Here is a 23,439-nt window from a genome sequence, read left to right on the forward strand (position 1 = left end):
GGTGCTGTTCAGTAAAATTTGACCTTTTTTTCAGGGAAACAGATTTAAAAAAAAGCAAAACCAGAAGAAAAACAATTTCTGAATGTAGGTGATCTGCTGTCTGATTTAAATCTCAACTAAAACCTGAGATTTTAATCCTTCTGATTTGTATGAGTCTCTGATTCTCAGCAGAGACACCCCAACACAGGTACCCAGCTCCACTGGTGTGGAGGCTGTGAATGCTGGCCTTTGCGTGCAAGTGCCAAGACTCCCATTAAAAGCTGCAGCTTGTTTTTGGCAAGCACCGCCTCAAACACATGTGTTAAGAATGGCAATGTCCCCATATATGTAAGACTGAGTAACTTCTTGGCAAGACTCAACTTCATTTTGCTGAGGGCCAAGAAAACAGCAGACAAAGAGAAGTTCCTCACCCCAAGATTCTACAGCCCACACTGGAGCTGCCACATCTAACCTGTGTTAGAGAAGAGATAGAAATTGCATAAAAATATCCCCTCTAGTCTCCAGGGACACATTCAGCCCAGAAGGAATCCTTAGAGCTGAAACATCAACCTGAGAGAGGGCATGAAAGAATAGGCTTCATACCCCTTTTGCTCTTTTCTGATCTCCCAAGGAATTCCTGCATCCAAACCCTCTGGAGCAGGACTTTTCTATCTCCTTATCCTGAAATATTTACATTTTCCCTCTTCCTTTGCCTTTTCCCTCTCAAGAACACAATGGCACCAGACCTGCACCCATCCCACCCCAAGACAGCTGTATTTGCAGTGTATGCAGATACATTTTGGTGTATTTGGGAACACAAATCACTCTTCTAACCCCTCCATAAGCTTTGCAGCTCACTTGCTCATGAATAGAAGCCAGACAAAAGCCAGAACATGAGCTCTGTGCAGCAGCTTGCTGTATGTGCAGCTGTGTGTTCCAGGGGATGTAGGGAGACTCCACTGTGCTCCAGCACGAGCCCATCCTGCCTGTATCCACTGGATGCTAAAGGTGGTTCCCATCCAGAATCTGGCCTTGGCCCTGCAGGGTGTCAAGCACCCTGAACTCTGCAGATATTGAACACAGTGAAGGAACGAAGATGAAGCATAGAGCAGGACTGGTCACAGAGCATGTCAGGTACAGGAATTTGGAACAGATACCTGCTGAGACAGTGAAACAGAGAGTGATTTGAAAACAAAGCAATACAGAATCCATCAGGCAAGACGGCAAAATTCCTCGCAAATTGTTTGCAAAAACAAGTGGCTATCCACTGCAATTTTTTTGTCAGATTTGAAGGGAAACATCCGTGTTGTGCATTCCTGCATAAACGTGCTGAGGCTCCCCAGACTGCCAGGAAAGGAGCTGCACAGACACTCTCACACTTTATGCTACCACTGAAACTGTGGAGACTGGCTATCAAATCTCCTTGATGCTCCCTTTTCAGTCCTCTTTGGTTTGCAGATTTTTGGCCATCAGTGATCCATGAGGGCCATGAAAATCAGAGGCTGACCCCCCCCTTAGATGACCCAGGAAGCCTCCTCTCAGCTCCCAAATATTCCCTCAACACGGCTGCACTCCATGGCTGAGCACGAAGGGAAGGGAGGCTCTAGATGACATGGGCCCATCCCCAGATCCACAGCCAGCAGCTCCTTGTCTCACTGTGGGCAGCAAGAGGCTGCAGTCCTTTATTCAGCTGGGAAGTAGGGCTGTGTTGGGATCAAGGCTCCTTACAGTCACAGAGGAAAGGAAAGGCAGCAGGGAAAGGGATGGATGGCTCCTCACAACCCTGATGCATGGGCAGTTAAAAGCATGAAGAAGAGAGAGGCAAGGACTGTTGAGGCTGCAGGGTGACCATCAGCAACTGGGATGACTATGCCCAGTCCCAGTGGCCAATATGGAAGGATTTGGCTGTGGAGGACTGACACTGTCTCCAGGATGAGGCAGCAATGCTGGACCCAAGCAAGCCAGGCTGTCTCTGCAGTGAGCAGTCCCTCCTCAGCCCTTGGCTTGAGAACCTCTTGGGCTGTCACTAGAATTAACACCTGATCCATGCCTAGGCCAGGCTGGGAAATGAAGTGGCCTGAAAGCCAGGAAGCTGTTTCTTTGAAAAATGCCAGGCAAGGCATGTCTGTAGACACCAGCATTGCCCCAAGCCTTCTCCCAGAGGGACACAGGGCAAGAAGCCATGAAGCCAGCAGCCCTGACAGCAGCTGTGCCTGGTGGTGCCAAGCTGGCTGGGAGGAGGAGTTCTTCTCCCCAACTCCAGCTCCCTCTGCGGTACTCAGCCTGCGGTAAAGCCACCAGGCGCATGGTGCCAGCAGCTACCACCTCTGCAGACAGTCAGAGCATTGCAGACATCCAGGACAGATCTGCTCTGGAGCCAGCCCAAATGGAGCAGCCAGCAGCCTGTAACACACAGGGCACACGTGCACCACTGGTAGTACCAAGGAGACGGAGACTGTCACACTGCTGGCCTGGCATCCTTCACGGGGAGGATGTAAACCCCTTCCAAGCAGTGTGGGAAAGGCAGGTTTGCCATTGGGATGGAGTGCTGCAAGAAGGGAGCTTGGGTCCTGGGTCTCGCTTTCCATGGGCAATTAGCCCATGGCTCACCCTGTAGCTCCTCCACAGAGGGAGTTTGGCAAAACTCTCCTAAAGGACTGGAATGGTGAAGGACATGAACAGCAAATCTCTGAACTCTGTCAGGCAGAGGAGTCACACCTCTGCAAGACAACAGTACTGAGATAAAGGGGCTGAAACCAAAAGCAGACAGATGATACTCCAGAGAATGGGGACACTTTGTTGGAGAAAGAGATGACAGCAACAAGAGAGCTCATCACACAAATAAAATGAGGAATGATGAGGCAGAAACCAACTCTGCATCTACTAGGAAACCCCAGAAAAAGCCCAAGTCCCCAGAGCAGGACATACACACACAACTCCTGCAGTTCCTGCTCCCTCCCCATGATCCTCCCAACATGGCACACAGTCCAGGCAAATCTGCTCCCAGGCAGGGAAGCAAATTTTAATGCTACCTCTGTCAATAATGCAACCAGATCCATAGTTCAAAAGGACCCTGCTAATTAAAAGCTGGTGAGCTTTAAATAATTCATCTCCTTAACTTGGATTGATTGGAGAGTTTAATGGTTAGAGTCTTGAAACAATATTAAACAGCCTCTTCAAGGCCTAGGTAGCCAGTGACTTTTCCAAGTAAATCTTACCTCCTTGCAAACATTAATGCTCAAAAGTCACTGTGGATGAAGGGCTAGGAGGCAGAGAAAATACCTGACCACTGGTCTCCAAGAGGTGATCTACTGCTCCACAGAGAAACAAGAGAGACAAGAGTGATGCAGCCCTGAGTCACAGCCCTGTCTATAGCAGTAAATCTGAGCTCCTGCCTGTACCACAGCCTGCTGCTGTACCAGCTCTGCATCCCCAGTGTTAAGCAGCAGGCAGATATAAGGCCTCAGTGTCCTGGGCCAGGTCTCCCTCATATCACTTTGATCCCTGGTGCAGAGGAGTTGGGGGATACATGGAACTCTGCCACTGTTTATCTCAGAGCACTGTTGATCACTTTATCTTGGAGCATGCTGCAGGACCATGAAACTCATCATATGTGTTAACAAACAGGATGATGATTCAGTTTGCCAGCTGGGATCACGCACCTTTGCTCTGCAGTGTGTTTCCAGCCACGTCCCAAGCCAGGCAGCACAGCCTTCTTTCCAAGGACTGCAGCATCCAGAGCAACTGGAGGATTGGTCCAACAGGGAGAGCATCCCACCCAGCCTGGGGAGCCTTGCGCTGTCCTCCAGGCACCTAGTGCTGACCACATCCAACCTTAACCCAAGCACTGCTAGAGCAGTCTAGGAGGGAAGCAGCTCCCCAGCCAGAGGGACAGGCAGGTGTGTCTGGCACACTGGCATGTGCAAAGGACAGAGAAATCATCCACGTGCCCATTCTGCCCTGACACATCTTCATCCCTTCCACCAGCTGGGGACTCTTCAGCCCTTTGGCTTGTTCTCAGCACTCCAGACCGGACAATGTCTTAGAGCTGAGGCATGTCCCACACACTCGGAGCGGCAGCTGTGGAGATGGAAATGGCACGGGGCAGCATCACTCACCTATCCCGCTGTGAGGCCTCCCTATGTGCTGTAGGTTCAGTCCTTTGTTCATGTCTAAGAGCCCGTTCTTTGGCCAACTCCCCATGGCAAAGCTGTACGCCTGGAAGAGAGAAGCAGAGGGTCAGACACAGCCCATGTGCAGGCATGATCTGTACTTGCCCAGGTCTGACTGCTCCTGGGGCTGGAGTGGGTCTGTGTTCAGGGGCCGGTGTGTGTCTGTGTTCACCACGTTCAGTGGGCATCCGCACATCACCCTCGCCACAGCTCTTCTGGAATTGCCCACACAAAGCACTCTCATCCTGCTCTGTCTCACCTGATTCTCCTTAGAGGTGTTCAGAGCCTCTGGTGGTGTCCTGTACACATGGCAACCCTTGTGACGGAGGGGTTTGCATCACTCAAGGCCACCTTTGCCATGCTGTGGGGGGCAAGCCAGGGGCTGTAAGTTCATCCCCTATGTCCCTTAGTTGCTCCAAAAACATCCACTAATTCCTGCCTTAACAGGGCTGCCAACAGGGGTCAGGGAGTTTGGAAAGGGGTGTTCATGCCCAGGCTGGCCTGGCCAGCAGGCCCCTTCTCTTCTGGCAAGCACAGCCCTCCCAGTTCCCTCTCCTTTCCACCCCCAGGCCCCAGTTGCCTCGGTTCCCTCCATCACTGGGACAAATCCTACTGGGAGCCAGCACTGCTCACCCCACTGCACAGAGCCTGCAGCCTGGCTGGAGGCAGCCTGCTTCATACCCACAGCATCCCCTGGCAGGGCTTCCAGGAGGATCAGGGCTTTCAGGGAGCCCCAGCAGCACAAAAACCCACTGGACAATGCAAACATAAAAGCAGCCAGGCCTCCATGTCACACGCACGGCTGTAATTACAGCCTGACAGCCACGTATCTTCTTCATCTTGAGGAATTAAGCTCAGAACGCATTGTGAGCAGTAAGAAGGGTGCGTGGGCTTAGCGTCGCTCATGCTGGCGCTATCTTTGCTGCCGTGAGGGCCATTGTCCCTAGATGAGATCAGGTCAATCCAGCAGCCCCTATCTCCCTCCTGCAGCGGGGGATCATCGCTAACCGCAGCCACAGTGTGGCAGGCATTGCCAACACCCTCCGCAGGCTGCAAATGCCAGGGAGATGCTCTCTGCTGCAGGAATGGTGATGAACTGGGTTACCAGAGCTGAGAGCTGGGTTACCCACCAGCCCACCAGCCACCTACCTGCTGCTGGGACCTCCTGCCAGCCCCTCTTTCCTGCTACCTGCTGCTCTGTCTAGAGCGGGCAGGTCCACCCCCTGCGCAGCCCCGTCTGCTGGCAGCCCCCTGGGAGCCACGGGGCTTGGGGGAGTTAATTTATTAGTGGCCCATGTAGCCATTCATGCTGCTTTGTTACTCCTGCCTTAGCAAAACAGAGGACTTCACAGATAATTAATAGACAGCATTGCTAATCCTGTTGGGAGATGATTAGCAATTAAAACTCCTAATTAAGTCTATGCATAATTCACTGAAATTACACTTTGTGTACACAACGGGGAGATTTCCTTCGCCTTTGACAAACACGCTCTGGTATGTTCCCTGCCATGATCACGATGCAGGCCAGCCAGCCACGGGGTGGGGAGAGCCAGAGGTTGGGGTGCAGGATGGGACCCTGCCACCCAGCTTCCGGGTGGCAGAAGCGGTGCCACGTGTTGTTCCCTCTCCTGGGCTCCATCCCACAGAGCAAACCCAGGCAGAACATAGGAAGGCTCCCATGCTCAGCTCCAGTAGCTTGATAGCAGTGGGGGCCATCCCTGGGGAAGCGGTATCCCCAGATGGGGAAGGACCAGAGGTGTCCCTGCCCAGGGAGCTACTGTATCGCAGGCTGCCTTCCCAGCCCAGACATCCCTTGGACTCTGGCCAGAAGCAACTGAGGGAGCACAGCAGGATGCTGGCAGGACCCAGGAAAGCCACGGGGACAGCTCTGGAAAACTCCTGGCAGCTGGGTGCTACTGCCAGGCTCAGCCTGCCTCCCCTGGCTCTGCAGCAGCAGCAGCAGCAGCAGGGAGCTGGCAGCACGTGCCCCAGCCCCCGGATCAGCACCGGGCCCATCTCTGCATCGCGTTCTGCTTTCCCGATCAAGGTCATTCGGTACAGCCGCAATACCTGAGCAAACTACCTAAGCAGCTGGGGTGGAAGTTGGCCTGACCACTGAAGGTCAAGTGTGCACTTATGCATATTCAAAGCTGCCTGCAGGATCGATCGGGTTTTAATTGTTTTTCCTGGGGTTTTGGAAGGAAGTGCCAGGGGCATTGATCAGTCCCAGACAAGGCTGCTCACACTCAGGGGCTGGCAGGGACGATCACTGCTGCAGGCAGAGGGAAGCGCAGGCAGCGGGGATGAAGGCAGGGGAGAGGTCAGCCACCGCTGGCCGAGAGGAGGAGTCACTGCTGGGCTGCGCTGGAAAATAAAGTTTTTTAATTAAAAGTGGCAATTCTGAGCCGCCTGCTGGCAGCAGCCACACAATCAAGAGCAAGAAGCTTTGCTGTTTAATATTTAAAGACAACGTTTAATCTTTAAACAGGAAAGTTCTTCCTCTGACTGTTAAAGCGAGGCAGAAAGCGCCGGTGGCTCCCCAACACCAGGGGTACCCAGCCTGCAGGGGTGGCTGTGGCTGCTGGCTCACTGGAGCTGCTGGGACACTGGTGTCAGCCACTTTCCTGCCAGCTCTGTGACCGCACAGCCACCAGCAGTGGCACAGACCCCTGTCCCTTCAGTGCTTATCCCTGTGGCAAACTGTGAGAAAGTCTGAGGTTCCCCTGGCTCGCTTGTAAGCCAAAGGATTTTTTAAAAAGCCAAGAAACCCTTCCTGTGAGGAAACTACATTGCTTCATTCCTCCCTCTGGTTCAGTCTTAGTGTTGCAGAGACTGGGTTGCTCCCTTTTAGGTCAGACACTGAAGCAGGGCCAAGACCCAGTGGTTTTTTATTTTTATCTGCATTTTAATTGATAAAAATGCAGGCATATTTTAAAAAATCAGTTTTTAAATGGTTCTGGCCAAAATTCCAATTTAGAGAGAAACTCAGTGTTTCTGATCTGCTAAAAACCACTTGAACACTGTTTACAGAATAATTTTCAAGCAGTCTGAATACAATTAATTTCATTCATAACATCTCCGAGAAAGGTTTCTTTTTTTCCTGATTTTGTTTGTAATCCTATGAAGGCTACTTTACCTCCCTGCCAATGCTGCTTGGAAGTCAGATGATTATTAATTATATTTATTTACTTATGCAATCCCATAGGCATACACAGCAGTTCACAGACAAATACCGCCCAGGGTCCCTGACGGAGGGATCTCGAATCAAAGGTAAGCAGATATTCCTGTGATAAATGTGAGCTAATAGCAGCAGGAGATTAGGAACATACTGTGTTTCCATGCATGGAGCAAGCACCACGGATAATCCACACCTTGTTAAACAAGTGCTGGTGTGGGGAGGTAGGTCATTAGGTAACCTGCAGCCCACATATCCTGCAGAAAATCCAAAAACCAGAAGTGGGGATAAAACATGGGGCATGGAGATGATGCATGCACAGAATCACAGCATCTGAGGCTGGCTTTATAACAGAGCAAAAAAAGGTCTGAAACCAACCTCCTCTTGTACCAGGTCACAAACCTTCCCAGTAGCTATGACCCATCTGCCTCAGATTGCAAAGAGACCGAAACAAGAGCTCTGTCTCCTATTTCTGACAGCACTGGGGTACAAAGATGGTCCCCTGTGCTGGCACAGAGGGTGTGCCAGTGAGGCTGGGCAATCCCATGGTGGTGGTTCTTGTGCAGTTTGGCACAGAGTTTGGCTCACCTGCCCTTGCTGCAATCCCAGTGCACATCAGCACCCATCCCCAGCAGCACTGGGGCCGGCAAGGCAACAGCACCAACACAGCTGGGTCCTGACGTGCTGCTCTCTGGAGTTTGTTTAGGCTGCACACCATGGATTATAAGCAGCACATCTGCAGAGAAGATGTTCTAGGGGATCAGAAAATTCCCAGAATTGGAACTTGTCAAGCTGATGCATTGATCCAGGTGGACTGAATAACGCTCCATCATTTATTTATGGGGAAGTGCCCAGCACACTTCACAAAAACCGGTGTTCGGCAGTCAAACTAAGGCAAAATTAAACACCCCACAGCATATAAACAGCCACCTGTTCAGAAGTCAGAATAAGGGAGCCCCACAAATCCTCCCCAAATGCAGAGGGAGGAACGGAGCTGGTCCTCACAGAGCTGCCGGAGCTCTGCTAGGGCAAAGCGCTGATGTCGGCAGAGTCAGCCTTGTTCTTTCCACACGTGTCCATGCTGTGACCTGCTGGCCAGCCCCTGGCCCCTCTGCCCTCCCCTACAGCTGCTGGCATTGCATCACTGGATGCTTTAGCTGAAGGGCAGGAGGGAAGAGGACCTTTGTGCTTTGCAATGGCATGAGCATGTTCACAAACCACAGCAGCAAGAACTGCAGGACTGGCAGTGTCCTGCCCTGACCAGCTGGGAAACTGTCATTTTATTTTACATGTCCTACCAAGAGGTTTTAAATGCTGTGTTTCATCTGCTAATTGTAATTTTAATATTAATACAGAGACTTTCAGGAAGGGAGAAAATATTTCCTTTCGGAAAAAATCCTCCCAGGAGCAAAGGGGCTTAAGCAGTCTGAGAAGATGCTGAAGGGTGGGTACTAAGGAATATAAAAAGTAGTGGGTTTTGCTGAAAATCTCCATTAAGAATTTCAAAATGACACATGAAATATACATGGTTTTAAATACACAGAAAGAAGGTGTGAGAACTCCCAGCTGCCCTTAGCTTAGGCAAGCAGCAGGTACCAGCTGTGCTCCCCCAGGACCAGGCTGGGAACAGCTGCCTAACGATTGAAGGTGGACCCCCTGACATTTCTGCAAAGGAGAAAATGTCTTTGGAACAGCAAAATCATCTTCCTCCTCCTGTCATGTCAACTGTGCACTGCATCCACCCAAAATAAGCATTTCCCATCTAACTGTCCTTATCCCACGGCTGCCACAATGAGGTGTCAAGGTTTTATATTACCTAGTATGGTGGGAAGAAAAAAGAGGTCATGTCTATGACTAAGTGGGCTTTTAAACGTAGTTTGAAATGTTTTTAGTGACTGTAAGGTTTTGGGGCTGGGACTGTCTTGCAGGACATCCTTGAATAGCACCCAGGACACTGGAGGTTCCAGAGTGTTCTCATTTTAATTTCAAGCCAGTCCAGGAATGGGAGGTGGACATTTCTTGCTGTAATTTCTTGCCATGCAAATTTACCAGCACGATATGAGGCAAATGTAACACCACTGAGGAGCTGACCCCACCGCCAAATCATTTAGTTGGAGGCTCCTGAACAGGGCTGAATGCAATTAAAGAAGAGTCAGGTAATGAATAAGCTTGCCAAGCCACAGCTGACAACAGCAGAACTCCTCTGTCAGAGGGAAGGCACAGAGGAAAGCTTGCCTGGTAGGATGGAGGCACGGAGCCCGGGATGGCTCCGGCAGTGCTGGAGCCTGCTACCCTCGCTGGTTGTCAGGAGGCAGGAGCTAAGCCCAGGTGTAAAGTGTTCCTTTTAAGCAGTTTAGTCAGAAGTGTTGCCACATTCACAGCTTTTCAAGTATTTTAAAATCACTTACAAAAGCAGGATTAAATGATCAGGAATTCCATTTAATAGGACAAATAAAGAAATAACAATCTACTCCATCAGCCCTGTGAAAGGCAGGTTTGATTTAAGAAGAAAATAAATAAAAAAATAGGTATAAAAGAGGGAGACAAAAAAGGAAAGGGAGGTGGAAAAAAAGGATAATGTGTGTTTACTCAAGCAAAGAAAAAAATATTTAAGTGATGTAGGGGAGAAGATTGCGGTAACTAGTGAAGAATAACATCGTCTGCTTTGCTGTCAAATCACACAAGAATTTCAGTAATAGATTCTCATTCTGACACTCAATTCAATTCGAAGGTGATCCTGCTTTATCCCAACACATCAAATATTAAACACTCGTATTAGCCAGGGTGCCGTCGCCTTTCCCGGCTTAGACGCGGCAGGAAGCTTTTCCCCCTACTTTCTCTCACTCGCTATAATATTCTCAATGTTATCTAAACATGCCTTCATACACTGGGGTTCCTTATCAATCCCATTTGGGGAGGGAGGGGGGTGTACTTAAAACGGTATTAGTTTGGGGGGCTTTTATTATTATTATTTCCAAAGCTTTTCAATTTTGTGTGGAAAAAGCTTAGAAAAAAGAGGTGGAGGGAGGGGAGGCGGCGAGAGACGGAGAGGGAGCGCGGGAGCGAGAGAAAGTATAAAAAAGGGAAAAGCAGCCAGCAGCTCTTGTTTGACTGATGCCTTTCAACAAGGGCAGTCTAGCTTGTCAAAGCCCGGGCTCGAGATGAATTGGCATATCTATTCAGCCTGCCTCTGGATGTCATGCAATACAGTTTCATATTCCCAGATAAGGCACGATAAGCAATTGCTGCCCTGACACCAACTCCATCCATCCCTGCCTTTCTGTCTGCACATATTAGAGATCCCTGCTGCACCACTAACAAGAGGCATTTAATTTTTACAAACGGAGTGGCGAGAGGGGTCTCCAGACTGACCAGGTACAGCATCAACACCACTCATGTTTAATTAGTTTCTTTCAGTGCACTGAGAACACTCATGAGTGGTACAGGGTGCACAAAAACAACTTTTGACCAACATAGAACCTGTGAACCTAAGCCTTGAATTAAACATCTGTGCCAATCATTACTGGGTGGGGGTGACAAAAGCATTTTGTCCTTTGCCAAATATATCTGCAGTGCCACTGCAGGACATGGTTTGGCTGGGGTTTGGACATGGGAGGATGCTGTGGAAGAAGTGAGCAGTGCCCCCTTTCCCAGGTAACATCACTCTCCAGAGCACAAACGCTCTGAGAGTTGTGGGGGAAGGACAGCAGCTGACACACTGAAAAAGGGGACACCATGCATGGGGTCTGGCCCCACTTGAGTGGAAGTAAGGGAGAACTGGAATTTCCTGTCAGTGAGAGAATGAGATCTGGACAAAATCCTCTAAGGCGCTGAGGCTTTGCCTGGTACTCTGCCCTCTTCACACAAGGGCTTTTCACAGATCAGTGCCACACAGCCAGCTTTCCTCGTGTCCTGTATGCAGGGAGCCTTTGGCAAGCCCAGCTGGTGTCCACTTAATCCATCTGCAAAGCTGCTTGTTAGAATAGAAACAACTTTATGCCTCACATCAAGGAGTAATTTAAACAAATAAAAATACGAATGGTCTGTTTTTTGAAAGGTGAGTGCTGGGCACACGGGAGCTGCCTGGCTCTGCCCACCCTTGGGAAATGCTTTACAGAGGGTAACATGCCCCTAGACCATGGGAGGAGGACAGGTCAATCTTAAGGGAAGGCACCAAGATGTCAGAGAAGATGCAGAGGATGCAGCATAATTGTATGTGCTTTCTCCTTACTAAAATAAGCAGCCCATGCCATCAGAGCTCTGTACATAGGAGCTCTGCAAAAGGGAAACTGAGGCACGCTGTGATCTCTTGCCTTGCCTATTTCCATTCAGACACATCCAAGCAGCCTCATCCTGCTTGTGTCCTGGCAACATCTCAACTCAGCCACAGCTGTACAAATTCACTGCTAAAACTTGTCTGAACTTCAGGAGGGGCAGAAGGGACCCTGCAGCCACCAAGAGCCCCTCTTGAGGGTGCATTTGGATGCTGTGGTCCCATCAGGCAGCTGGAAGGTGTCCCCGCTGTCGTGCAGGTTTAGCATCTGCCCTGGCTTAGGCCGCAATAGAAACACGCTGGTGTGCCTGACTCCAGGGTGTCAAAGTGCCAAGCGGTTTAGGCTTCACATTTCCCTGTGTTTGAACAAGAACAGTCTTTGCTTTGCTCCCAGGCTACGGATTATCCTGGATAAAATGTTCTTGACTGCTGTGTGCTCTGCGGCTGGCGACACACTAGGTTAATGCTGTGGAGATCTGGGTCAAAGCCCTGGGTTTGGTCACAAGCAAAACAAAACTACAGGTCTGGGTTCCTGGAGGGCTGGGAAATAGAGCTGGGGTGTGCCCAAGGATGGGGGCTCCTAGCAAGACCAAAGGATCTGGGAGACACATGCCCAGTGCCTTTCCCAGGCACTGAAGTGGCAGGGCTGACTTCTCACGGTGTCCCTGTGTTCCTGGCGGCACTGCAGGGTGACAGACCCAAGCTGGGTTATTCTGATGTACGCAATTGGCTCCCAGCACTAAGATACACAAGCAGCTCCAGATTAGTGCCTGAAAGGCAGAGACACATGACGACATGGCAGACAGCTTCCAGGGAGTACCTACACGTGGCTGATTTACCCTTCCAACCCTGGAAGGACAGGCTCACATCCTGCAGTGCTATCCCCTGACCACCCCAGCCCCTGTGGGGCCAATTCAAGCAGGAAAGCAGCACTAAGCCTTTCCCTACTGCAGCTTTGTGGCCAGCAGAGCGGGAAGCTGGGTATGATACCAAGGAAAACCCACAAGCACACTTCATGGATGATTCACCACAGGCACAGAAGCCTCTCCATACAGACAGGAATGGATCGGTCCAATTCTGGCTGCTCTTGGGGAAACTGGGAGTTCATGGGGAGGGAGAAGATGCCTCTAACTACGCTGGTAAACAGGAAAATGTTGACACTGCCCTGTAATCAGATCCAGCATCAGCCCCTGTATACATGAAGACAGAAAGGAGCATGATGGCTCCAGCAGATGCACCTTGCTGCAGAACTGAGATGTCAGGGCAGCTGCAAAGTGGATACATCTCACCCTCCTTGGATTTAACTGGAGATGAACAACCACCAAAGAGAGCTGCAGTTTTGCCATATTACAATAGGGTGGGTAACAGTATCCATACATTACTCTTCTCTTTCCAGGATCAGACCATGGCTGTGATGCTCAGACCTCCCCCCACACCCCTTTAATCTAACCCCAAGCAAAGCTGGCACCAGGCTGGCTGTCAGAACCTTCAAGCTATTCAAGAGGGGGTATTTCCCCCCCTCAATTTCTATCTTTACAGACACACACGCTCGCCTCTCCCTTGCTCGCTGTTTAATTTCCGTGTGAGAGGGAAGCAGGTGCCCGTGCTCCCGTGAGCTCTCCCTTCTCGAGGTTTTTTTTTCCTTTTTGGATCCTGCCCCATTAGTTTAGTGCCCAGCCATCTGCGACGTCTCCTGTAATGCTGTCCCCCTTGTGTACCAGGGAGCTTTTCCATTAGCGCCTTTAATATTCTGACACCTTAGCACAGGCTGCTATTACATTCAAACACTGATCGCCCTGTGAAATTACATCGCAGGGCTTGCTAAAATGGAATTGTGTATAATCAGGCTCCTCCATGCACTGTCAGTCCCATCACAAATACAACGTAAAGCAGGCTTATGGATGGGCTTAGCAGCTGCTACAAGTGTATTTTTTTTAATAGATGAAGTATCCCTTATTTAAAGCATTTCCTTAAGAAAAAAAACCAACAAAAAACAAACCAACAGTGAAAGACAAATCAACAGCTGCTGCTTTATGTTAACCATACCATTGGTCTCTTAAAACATGTTATTTAATAAGGTAGCTATCTGTTTATCTATAACTATATCAAACAGAGAAGGAGGGTGAGATAAAGATAGTTAAACAGACAGCTGAGGAGATATCTGCCACTGGGAAATAATAGCTAAATAAAAAGTACCATTATTTACTCCAGAGCAGGAAGGAGGGAGAACCAGCAATTTCCTCCCACTGTTCCCAGCTTCTGGTTCGTAGGGGCAGCCTGTGTCAGCCTGCATGTACCCCAGCTCACCTTGCTCCAGCCCGCTCATCTCCCCACTAAAGATAAATCTGTGGGCAAAAAACCCAACTCAGGACCCACGTTCTGAGGGTGCAATGCAGGAAAGGTGAGAGAGTGCACGAGAGCCGTTCTGCTGCCAGGAGCTGGCCTGATGGTGCAGCCCCCCACTTCCACACAGACTGAGACCAGCTCAAATTAAGGTAAAATCAGCCACAGCAGAGGGTCTGGGTGCATTTCTGCAGGAGAGACTAGCTTTTGTGTGGCCAGCACACAAGGGACCAACTGCCCAGCTTATTTTTTTTTAAATTCTAGCTAAGGAAGTGATGGATTAGGACAAAGGTATTTCAGGGGGATGCAGGAACCGGCAGGGACACAGATGATGTGTCAGAGAAATGAGCTCTTGAGCTCCCCAGCTCAGAGTTCAAAACGCTGCCTCTTACCATGCCCTAAAGGTTATTCTGTCTGTCTGCTGTGAAATGCGACGGCACATCACCTGAAGGGAGATTTCCAGAGGCGCTGTGACCCTTCTGCTATCTCCTCCGAGAAGCCTCCGCAGGAATGATGAGATTGTAGCTCATTTCCACACACCTTGAAAGAGACGGGCTGGATCAAACGTGCTGAAAGCAGAAGCAACACATCCTTGGCAGGGAGGGTGCTCTTGCTGTAACGGGCTGGGAAACTGTGTCCACCCCACTGAAAGACCAAAGACATTACCTTTCATCCTAAGCCAGGATGGAAAAGCCAAAATATTGGCTTGTTTCACTGTGTGGGAACAGTTCTGCTTGGGAACCACAAAGTAAAAGCCAGTGACAGAACTGTTGCCCTTTGGAAAGGAACAATCTATTCCTGTGCAAAACACTGCTTTGACATTTTGACTCCAGTTTTCCCAGTGCAAAACAAAGCCATTTGTCCAGAACAGACATGCTGCCCCTTTGCACCACACACAGCATGTTTCAGCATACGGTGGTCTGGACATTTTTGGCAAGGATGCCTCTGGTGATGGTTCAGCTGCTGTGCACAAACATGCCAGATGGGGATGATGGGACCATAGAGGGCAGAGACCCACGGACAGGTTACCAAGAGAAGGGCACAGGGGAGATGATGTACATTTGCACATCCATTCACAGTGCAGGTGCCAGATAAGGCAGTTCAACTGTCTGGTTTCCACTACTTGTCATTGCCAAGGTTAGGTGCTTGCAAGGAGGCAGCAAGGGAGGGATGCTGGGTCACCAGCATGTTCACATCTCAGTTTGATAATCTGTTTGGAAAACCCAGGCCCTGGAGGATGGGAAAGAAATCAGAGTGATCCTTCAGGACCTTCTCATCACTTCTATCGTGCATGTCTTATCACACCTCTCCCTCATCTCACATCTTACAATCCCTTCCATTTTCATGTTCACCAGGTCAGGTCTTCTTGGGACAGACCTTTGTTGGATTAAGGGTTTTTTTGACTTAGAGATGGGGTCTCTAAAACACCTCTGGCACAATGCAGAGAAACTGATCCATACACAGACCAGAGGGGCATGGAGATACCTGCCCTGCTCCTTCTTACCTCCTCCTCCCAGAAAGCAAACACGCAGGAGCAAAACCCAAGTTTTCATTGCAGAGCAACAATCTAACAGCTGTTGGAGTCTCTCAGTGCTGCTGCTCTGCAAGAATTGAAAAAAACAGAGTTTCTCTGCACTCCCACAAGATGCAAAGCTGCTCAAAGGAGAGGCAGCTGGAAAAATGAGAGAAAAGCAAGAAATACAATGCATGAGACATCAGGGAAAAGATCAATAAAGATTACTAGGGCAGCAGCCCATCCCCTGCCCGCATTGGAGGCTCTCATGGCTGCAGTAAAGGAACACCAAGGAAAGCTAACAAGGTGCTGCTGTGCCAGTGCCTAGGGATGATACCTGTCTAATCAAAGGTAGAGTTTACACTGGATCATCTAAGCATCAGCTCTTCCTCGTGATTATTGACTCAGGTCAGGGTTAAGACTGAGGAGGTTAAAGCAGAGGCGCCTGTAAGAGCTGTGATGGATACAAACACCAGGCAAACAGCCCAGCTAGCAGAGCCTGCTGGGGAACCAGTGGCAAAATTGAGGTTTCCCAATTTCAATGGAAGAACAAACAGAAGGAGATGGTCTGAGGGGCTGGGCAACACTTCATGAGAGAATCAATTTGGAGAGAGGTTATGAAAGCAGACAATAAAGGGACCTGCAAGGAGAACATGCCAAGGTCCTGAGAAGAGGTTATTAAAGGAGGCATGGGGGGATGAACCACAGAAGCTACAGCCAGGCAGGAGTTTGGGGCAGGACTGGCTAACTGGACTGGAAAGGGGGCACCAGCACCATGTTATAGTCCTGAGAAAGTGACAGAGAAGATCATGTCACAGTTGACAGAAATGAAGGCCTTTGGGTCCTCAAGAGCTCAATTCATGCCTTCCAAGAGAGCTTAAGGAACTTCCACAACTCTTTGGTGCCACCAGGCTTCACTGACCTCCAGCCAGGCTGGGCCCCTGCAAGGACACAGGGAGCCACCTACAGCCAGCCAAGCAGGGTCTCCTTACTGGGCAAGCTGGGACACTCTCTGGTTGTGGCTTTTAACCATGTGTGCAATTCACCTGTAAGGCGCTGGGAAGGGCTGTGACACCCCGAGACATGGATGCCCCTGGGTCCTGCTCCCTGTGGAAGGCGCTATCACCGCTTGCCACTGCTGAGGCCCAGATTCTGTAGCGTGGCTGGCTTTTCACGGCCAGCGAGCCTTGGAAATGCTAGTAGGATTTGCCTTGCTGCCTACTGGTGATACAAGAGGTCAGGAGCATGTCCCAGGATCTGTCCAATGTCACTGAGCATGTGTAGCAGAGGGATGGCCTCCATGCAGCCATGGTGGAAGAATAGAGCTGTGGGGTCATGGAATGCTCATCCCACCCCCTCAGCATCCTTCAGCTGCCCTCTGAACCCATCCCTAACCTATATATGCTGTCTCAGCTCTGGTTGTGGGTGGTAGAAAGATTAAAAGCAAATAAGAACAAATGTCCCCAGAGAAGAGCTGGTCTGCATCTGGGGGTTGGAAAGCTGAGATGTGATGAGTAGGTCCATGGGCTGTCCAGAAAGCGTTTGGCTGTGGACCACTTGGCTTTCCCAATGAGGAACCATGGCAGGCAGCCTGCCCACTGCCAGTGTGCCAGCAAAGAGTAAGAAGCTGGTATGGAACAAGGTGTCCCAATTAGTTCACCACTAATCTAATTAGATCTCTGTGGGGAGGACTGGAGCTGGCAAAATGACACAGCTGCCTCCTTGACCAGACACTCAACCTCTCCCGCCTGCAGCATTTTATTTTCCAGACTTTTAACCTGCAGTGCTGATTTTTGTCTGTCTCAGCAGAACCTGCACTGCCTTGGGTCCTATTGCTTCTCACCAGCAAAGCACAATTACATGTGTACACAAACAGGTATTCAGTGATCACACACAGCATCCAAGCTCTCTGCTCCAGTGTCAGGGAACAGCTGCTGGGGCTGCAAATCAGAGGTATAAGGAGACATGGGCCACCAGAACACAGCTGATCAGGAAGACATGGCAGAGTACACCAGGTCCCTCTGACTCCCTCCCTGAATGACAGCAAGCCATGTAAGCCTGCCTGCCCTCCCCACTGCTGCCCCGCACCACCCCAGAGAGCTGGCAAACAAGCTTCAAACCAGACTGCTCCTTGTAATCGGAGTCAGTCAGTGTGTGTGTTACGCTTGAGTTGATGGCTGGTGTTAAATTCAATGCCTTGAGTATTGATTTCCTTGCACATCCCGGACTTTGTTAAAGGGTTAGCTGTGAACTGAGATCAAAGGGAGGTTAACTCGTTTCTCATAAGTGGTAAAGCAGACCTCTAGCAAACCCAGGCACCAGGCCTCCTCCACAGAGGATGCTCCATGCATGTTGTTAGCTACCCCAGATGCCTCAAAAGCCAGATAAAGTCACAAAGCTGCCACAAAGCAGGGAATAAAAATGATCCCAGCAACTCCCCATGGACCCCCAAGCTATTATGAGTGCACACGGGGGATGGATAGCATGGGTTAGCTCTTCTCCCCAAACTGTGCCCCACCACAGGGAGCTGCTCCCCTTGCTTGGCCACAGAATAAAGGGGGGAAGCAAGTCTTTGCTACCTGCACCTCCAAAGAAGCTGCCCCTCAGGGGCTTGAGAGAGGAACAGAGCCCTCTCCAGGAAGACTGGGGTGTCCTAGAGCTATGGGTGGTAAAGAGGGAAGGCAAAGTTGCTGCTCCCCAAAGGACCACCTGGCAGGGACATGGCACCCTCCATGCCATGGCCAGATGTAGAGGACAACTTGAGCCAACACTGCCATCAGTACCACCTCAACCTGTATGGCAACACGCCTGCTCCATTTTACTTTACTCTCTTCTTGGCTTTCCCTGCCCCACATAAAGAAATTTTGGCACCGGCAGCACCAAAATCAGCAAGTTTTGCCAAGACAGTAAGAGTTAAGTGCACAAATAATATGACACTAACAAGCTTTACCTTTGTAATTTTCAAGGAATGGAGGAAGGGAAAGAGGTGTAGGAGACAATCTGAAATGTTATCACTAGTATTAATGAATGCCCAGAGGCACTGAGCAAGAAGCATCCATTTCAGATGAACATCTGTCAACAGCAAGTGGTAAAATTTCAGAAGTAGCTAAGGCACTTCAAAGCCTGGATTGCACCAGCTTCCCAGGAGGCTTAAGCACCCAAGTAATTTCTAACAGTAGGGCCCTGGCCCCTAAGTCATCTGGGCACCAATGTTATTTCTCAACTCCTCTACTCCAAGATCTACTTGCAGCACAGTACAGCTTTCCAGCTGCCCCATTTTTCTTCAAACATTCAGTGGGTTTCACTGGCACTGTACCTTCCACCCCAGGGTGGCAGCATGTCCAGTCCTCACCTCCCTCTCCCAGTAGCCAGGCAGCTTCAGTTGAAGAAATTGCAGTACACTTTGTCCCCACACCCCTAAAAATCTCAACCCAAAGCACCCAGCAACGCTGGTGGCATAATTCCCCCTGTCCTGCAAGCATTGGTAGGGATGAGGGACCCATCACAGCCCATCTTGGGGGTGAAATCCTCAGTGGGAGCTTCATTCCTCAGCACCTATAGTCACATTTAACTATGAGGTCCTCTGTATAGTACTAAACAGGTAGTCCCTGCCCCTTCTCCCCTCTCCCAACTCCTGCCACCCAGCACTGCCCCAGCAGCCTATTTGTTTTTAAGTGAAAGGTTTATACTGAAGTGCTTAGGGAATATCTGCTCAGTGCCCAGCATACCAAGCGCTGAAGATTTCACTTAAACTCTCAGCATCTGTGTATCTCAACTAAATTAAGCTATTTGCTATAAAAGAGCACAATGACAGTAATGGAATAATAACAGCATTAATAAAACACAACAATCCTCGAATGAGAAGTGGACGCATCAGCTAGCTTCAACCAAGAGAAGAAGGCTATTTTAAAATCACACACAAAACCATCTGGGGGTGGAGAAAACCAACAAAAGCTCCAAAATGCAGAGGTCAGACTGAAATTATGTTTTTAACCTCAAAAGAAAGATGCTTGCCAGAGTCTTCCCAGCCAGAGAGCTCCCATGCCAGTTGGAAATTAATTTCCACAGCTCCCAGCAAAACAAGGGCTTAGAATGGGTATGCTGGCTCCACAAGAGAGGGGTGGGAGCACTTTTTTGGGGGAGGACACAGAACTGAAAGCCCAAAACAGAAGTGATCCCTCAAGCATCAGCAAGGTTTGTTTTTTGGGGACACATTGGAGTAGGGGGTGATGCTGTGCTGAACATGTGAATGCTGAGATAGTGACCAGGGCCAGATGCTGCTACATCATTATGCAAACATCCAGATGTCTCAAGCTCACCACACTGCCATTCCCATCTTGGTGGAAAAGTCGCCTTCACTCTATCCACAAATTCTTCCTCTTTCCTTTGTTTTGGATGAGGGCAAGATTAAAAGCATACCCTTCAGTTTCACATTCACCTAAACACTGTCTGTTGCAAAGATAAAATAGCCCTGGGACCTGCAGTAGAGGTGGGAACAGGTGTACCTGAGACAAAATCACGTCTCTGCCCCCTTTATGGGATGAAATTTAGTACATGGTGATGATAAGAGCAATTAAAGTGCATTAAGTATGCTGTATTGTATCTCTGAGATCTTGCCACAGCTCTGATCCTGTCCAAGGCAACACCCCAAACTTGCCTTGTGGGGGACTGGGAGGGTGGGTGACCCTGGGAAGGGGAGAAGATGAAGGAAAAGGAGACTTCTGTGTTCACCACCAGTTTCTTATTGACCACCATTGTGAGAAGTTGCAGCTTTGAGCCACCAGCAGGCAGGTTCTTTGTGTTTCTCTTGCAGGTAAATTTCTCCAGCTCAGGCCTTGCCCCATGGGCAGTGAAAGCTCAGTCCCTTCCCTGCCCAGGCTCCATTTTAGTTGGCTGCCCCTGCAGAAGGTACATGAGAGCTGCTCCTCTCCTCACTCCAGCTGCCCAAAGCCCACGTGCAGATCCCCTCGAGGATAAAGTGGCAGAGACAGATGTCACTTCTTCTCACTGACATGGAGGGAAACGTGACCCAGGTCACAGTTGTGCAGGTGAGCTCGCCACTGCCTACCCTTCCTCTGTGGCACAGCCTGAGCCACACAAGAGGCAACTGAGTTATCCCTGATTCCAAAAATGTGTTAGGCAAAAGGCGGGGAGTGGCTGGCTGGCTTTCCCACAGCACAGTGAATACCATCTTTGGGTCCCCTTCCCATTTAAAAAGGAGCCAAGAGGGACCAAGAGGTCAGTTGTATAGTGCCCATAGTGCCAGGCTCATGTGCTGCAAGGTGGCTGGAAGCCTTCTGGGTACAGGTCCATAGCACACGTCCTCCTGCAGGTCTCCTGAGCAAACAGGTTCAACTCAACTGGCCAATCTCCAGGTGATCCTCCAAACTTGTACCTTTCTAAATTCCTATAGAGAAAATGCCAAAGCAGCAGTTGCCCCACACTTGAACAGGCTGCAAGTTTCTTTGTTTTCATTACAAATTCCAATCCTGATGCCTTTTTATTTTTTTTAGCCATTTCTGCTCTGCCCCCCGGAGGTGCTGCTGTGATTGAATGAAACACAACCCCAGGCTCCAATAAGTGTATTTCAATTACATCTGTCACCATGTAACAATGTAATGATATATCATGTGATATTAAATCCATGGTAATCATATCAGCGATTTTTTTAATAGTGCACTAATCACATTATTACATCTCAATAATTAACAACAGAAGGCCTAAAAATCCTGGATACAAACCAGAAAGCTCAGAGGGTGCCCAGCTCCTGCCTAGGAGAGCCCTAGAGAAGAGCAAGATGGCAAGGTGCTGCCCGGTGGGCATGGCACAAGGAAGCAAGGGCATAAGAGTCTGGCACCAGCATTGTTGTGCACTGCATGCAGGTAAGGCCAGATTCCTTACCAGTCACAGACTGAAGGAGAAGCAAGTATTTTGGAGCTAGGAAGAGACACTTGTACATCCCATCTTGCACAACATTGCTCCCTTCTCTTCTGCTTCTCCTGCACTGCCACTTTTCCTCCAACAAACCAGCTCCTCTTCTCTGGTAAGTGCCTTGTGAAGGTGTCATCCTGAGGCAGACAAGCACTGCTGGTGCCCCACTGCAGAGGGAAGGACAGTGTCTTGAAAAGGAAGGATGATCCTACCAACACATTCTTACCAGGCTGCTGGAAGAATGACATCAATATCCTTCTCCCCTTGCACCAGCTTGAGATGTGATTGAGAGAACCCCACCTCATAGAGCCACTTGCAAGGCTTGAAGTGACTCTGATTTATTTAGCAAAACAAATCTGTCAGCTTAAAACTGAAAACTGGTGAGAGTCCTTTGGAGGGACAGTGGTCCTCTGGCTCACCACCTCCACTCAAGCTCTTGCCTGAATGGCTGGAGCAAATTGGGGCTGGGGTCCAAGGCACTGACTGACATTCCTTGTGTGGAAGGGAGTCACTCAGTTTTGTATGACTAAGCTGCTCCCCACAGCTCCTAGGTGTATTCTGCTCCTTGCAGGATGAAGGCAAAGGCATCAGGGAGCAGCGGGCGGCAGCTGGTGCAGAGTGCCAGAGTGTGGGGAGTCCCATGCCGCACCGTCCCCGGCTGTGACAGAGCTTTCTTCCAGTTGCAGCCTGGTCAATCTAGCACTTTCCACATCACAAGCTGATCTGAAGAGAGCCTCATTACCTGCCTTAAAGTTCCAGCCAAGTACTTATCTCTTAAAGACAGGATTTAAGAAAAATTTGACTGATCATTTCTCTCCTCATTTAGTTTGGCTGCTCTGAACCAATTCAACCTGTGAAGTTGAAATAGTGAGAACAGGAGGAAAAGTGTGGGCAGGCAGTCACACCAAACACTGCACACAGCATCCCAGCTCCCCTGCCAGCTCTTCCCAAAGGGTCACATCCTGGCTCAGGCTGGTTGACACAGCCTTCTTCAGTGCCAGGAGTGGCCATGGAGCATTTCCCAACACTAAAGTGGAGACGTCTCTTCCTCCCTACCCACAATGGGACAGGCATTTGGGAGATCATTAAAACCCTGGTATCCAGACCGTACCTTTATGTGTGCTTGGAAATGCCAACTGCATCAATCCCAGACCTGGGAGAAAAGGATGAAAAGAGGGGTGAGCCAGGACTGACAGCACCACCATCCCCACACCTTCAACTGACCCAGGACAGGATAGTCCTGTGTTCTTAATCTCATTGTATGTCTTCCTGCTATCCCACTTTTCAGCTCCACTGTCCCCACAGCCAAGCCACACAGCAGCAGGTATGTGACACCCAGCAATGCCCTGCTCTCTCCCCACTGGGCACAGAGGCTGCAGAGAGGATGGGGGGAAGGTCACAGGGAGGTGAAGGAGCTCTCAGGGCCAAACAGGAGCTGCAGCAGCAAGCAAAGAGGCCATGCTAGTCATTTAGGGGTGATCCTGCCAAGGGCAGGCAAGACAGATGGACGCACACCTTGCTGGCCAAGGCAGTGCAGTTGGACTTTCTCTCCTTCCCTCATTTCTCTTTTTTTTTTTTTCCCTTTTAATTTTGTCTTGGAAGCCACGATCCTTTAAAGATGTGCACGTCTCATTAGCTCTACCTTGACAATCATTACTGTTCCTGCCAAGGCAGAAGCAGAGCTCAGCCTGAGCACGGGGGAGTCCATTACCTTGTAGTTAAAGGGACATTGACAACTCTGGGCTGCCTGGTGGTCTGACTCCCCATTGGAAGCAGGATTGCTCCTGCACACTGCTGTTCCCCCTCCTCTACTGAGCAATAACCCCCTGCTTAACCCAGGCAAGGTGCAAACCTTGCAGTGATGGGTTGTCCTGCAACCACCACCAGGTACATCCCTCTGGATGGGGACTTGTAGGGCCAGTCTATGTCCACAGCCTCTGGGGCAAGGGGCACTGAAGAACCCAAACCTTCCCAACACATTGCACATGGCCTTCACACAACCACATCTCACTTCAGCAAATGCATGCTCTCAGGTGGGACCACAAGACCCAAG

General features: G+C 49.9%; 2 protein-coding genes across 6 annotated transcripts in view; both read right to left on the reverse strand.

Moving 5' to 3' along the window:
- Positions 1 to 23,439, reverse strand: part of KIF2C (kinesin family member 2C) — a 425,302-nt gene that overhangs the window by 52,357 nt on the left and 349,506 nt on the right. The window lies entirely within an intron of this gene.
- ERI3 (ERI1 exoribonuclease family member 3) overlaps positions 1 to 23,439 on the reverse strand; it is a 135,124-nt gene that overhangs the window by 37,852 nt on the left and 73,833 nt on the right. For all 5 annotated transcript variants that reach the window (XM_068199144.1, XM_068199141.1, XM_068199143.1 and 2 more), the window contains exon 7: positions 4,098 to 4,197. In XM_068199144.1, coding sequence (XP_068055245.1) covers positions 4,098 to 4,197 — 100 coding nt within the window. The remainder of the gene's footprint in view (positions 1 to 4,097; positions 4,198 to 23,439) is intronic.

This window comes from Anomalospiza imberbis, chromosome 9 (assembly GCF_031753505.1).
Source record: "Anomalospiza imberbis isolate Cuckoo-Finch-1a 21T00152 chromosome 9, ASM3175350v1, whole genome shotgun sequence".
Taxonomy (NCBI): Eukaryota; Metazoa; Chordata; class Aves; order Passeriformes; family Viduidae; genus Anomalospiza; species Anomalospiza imberbis.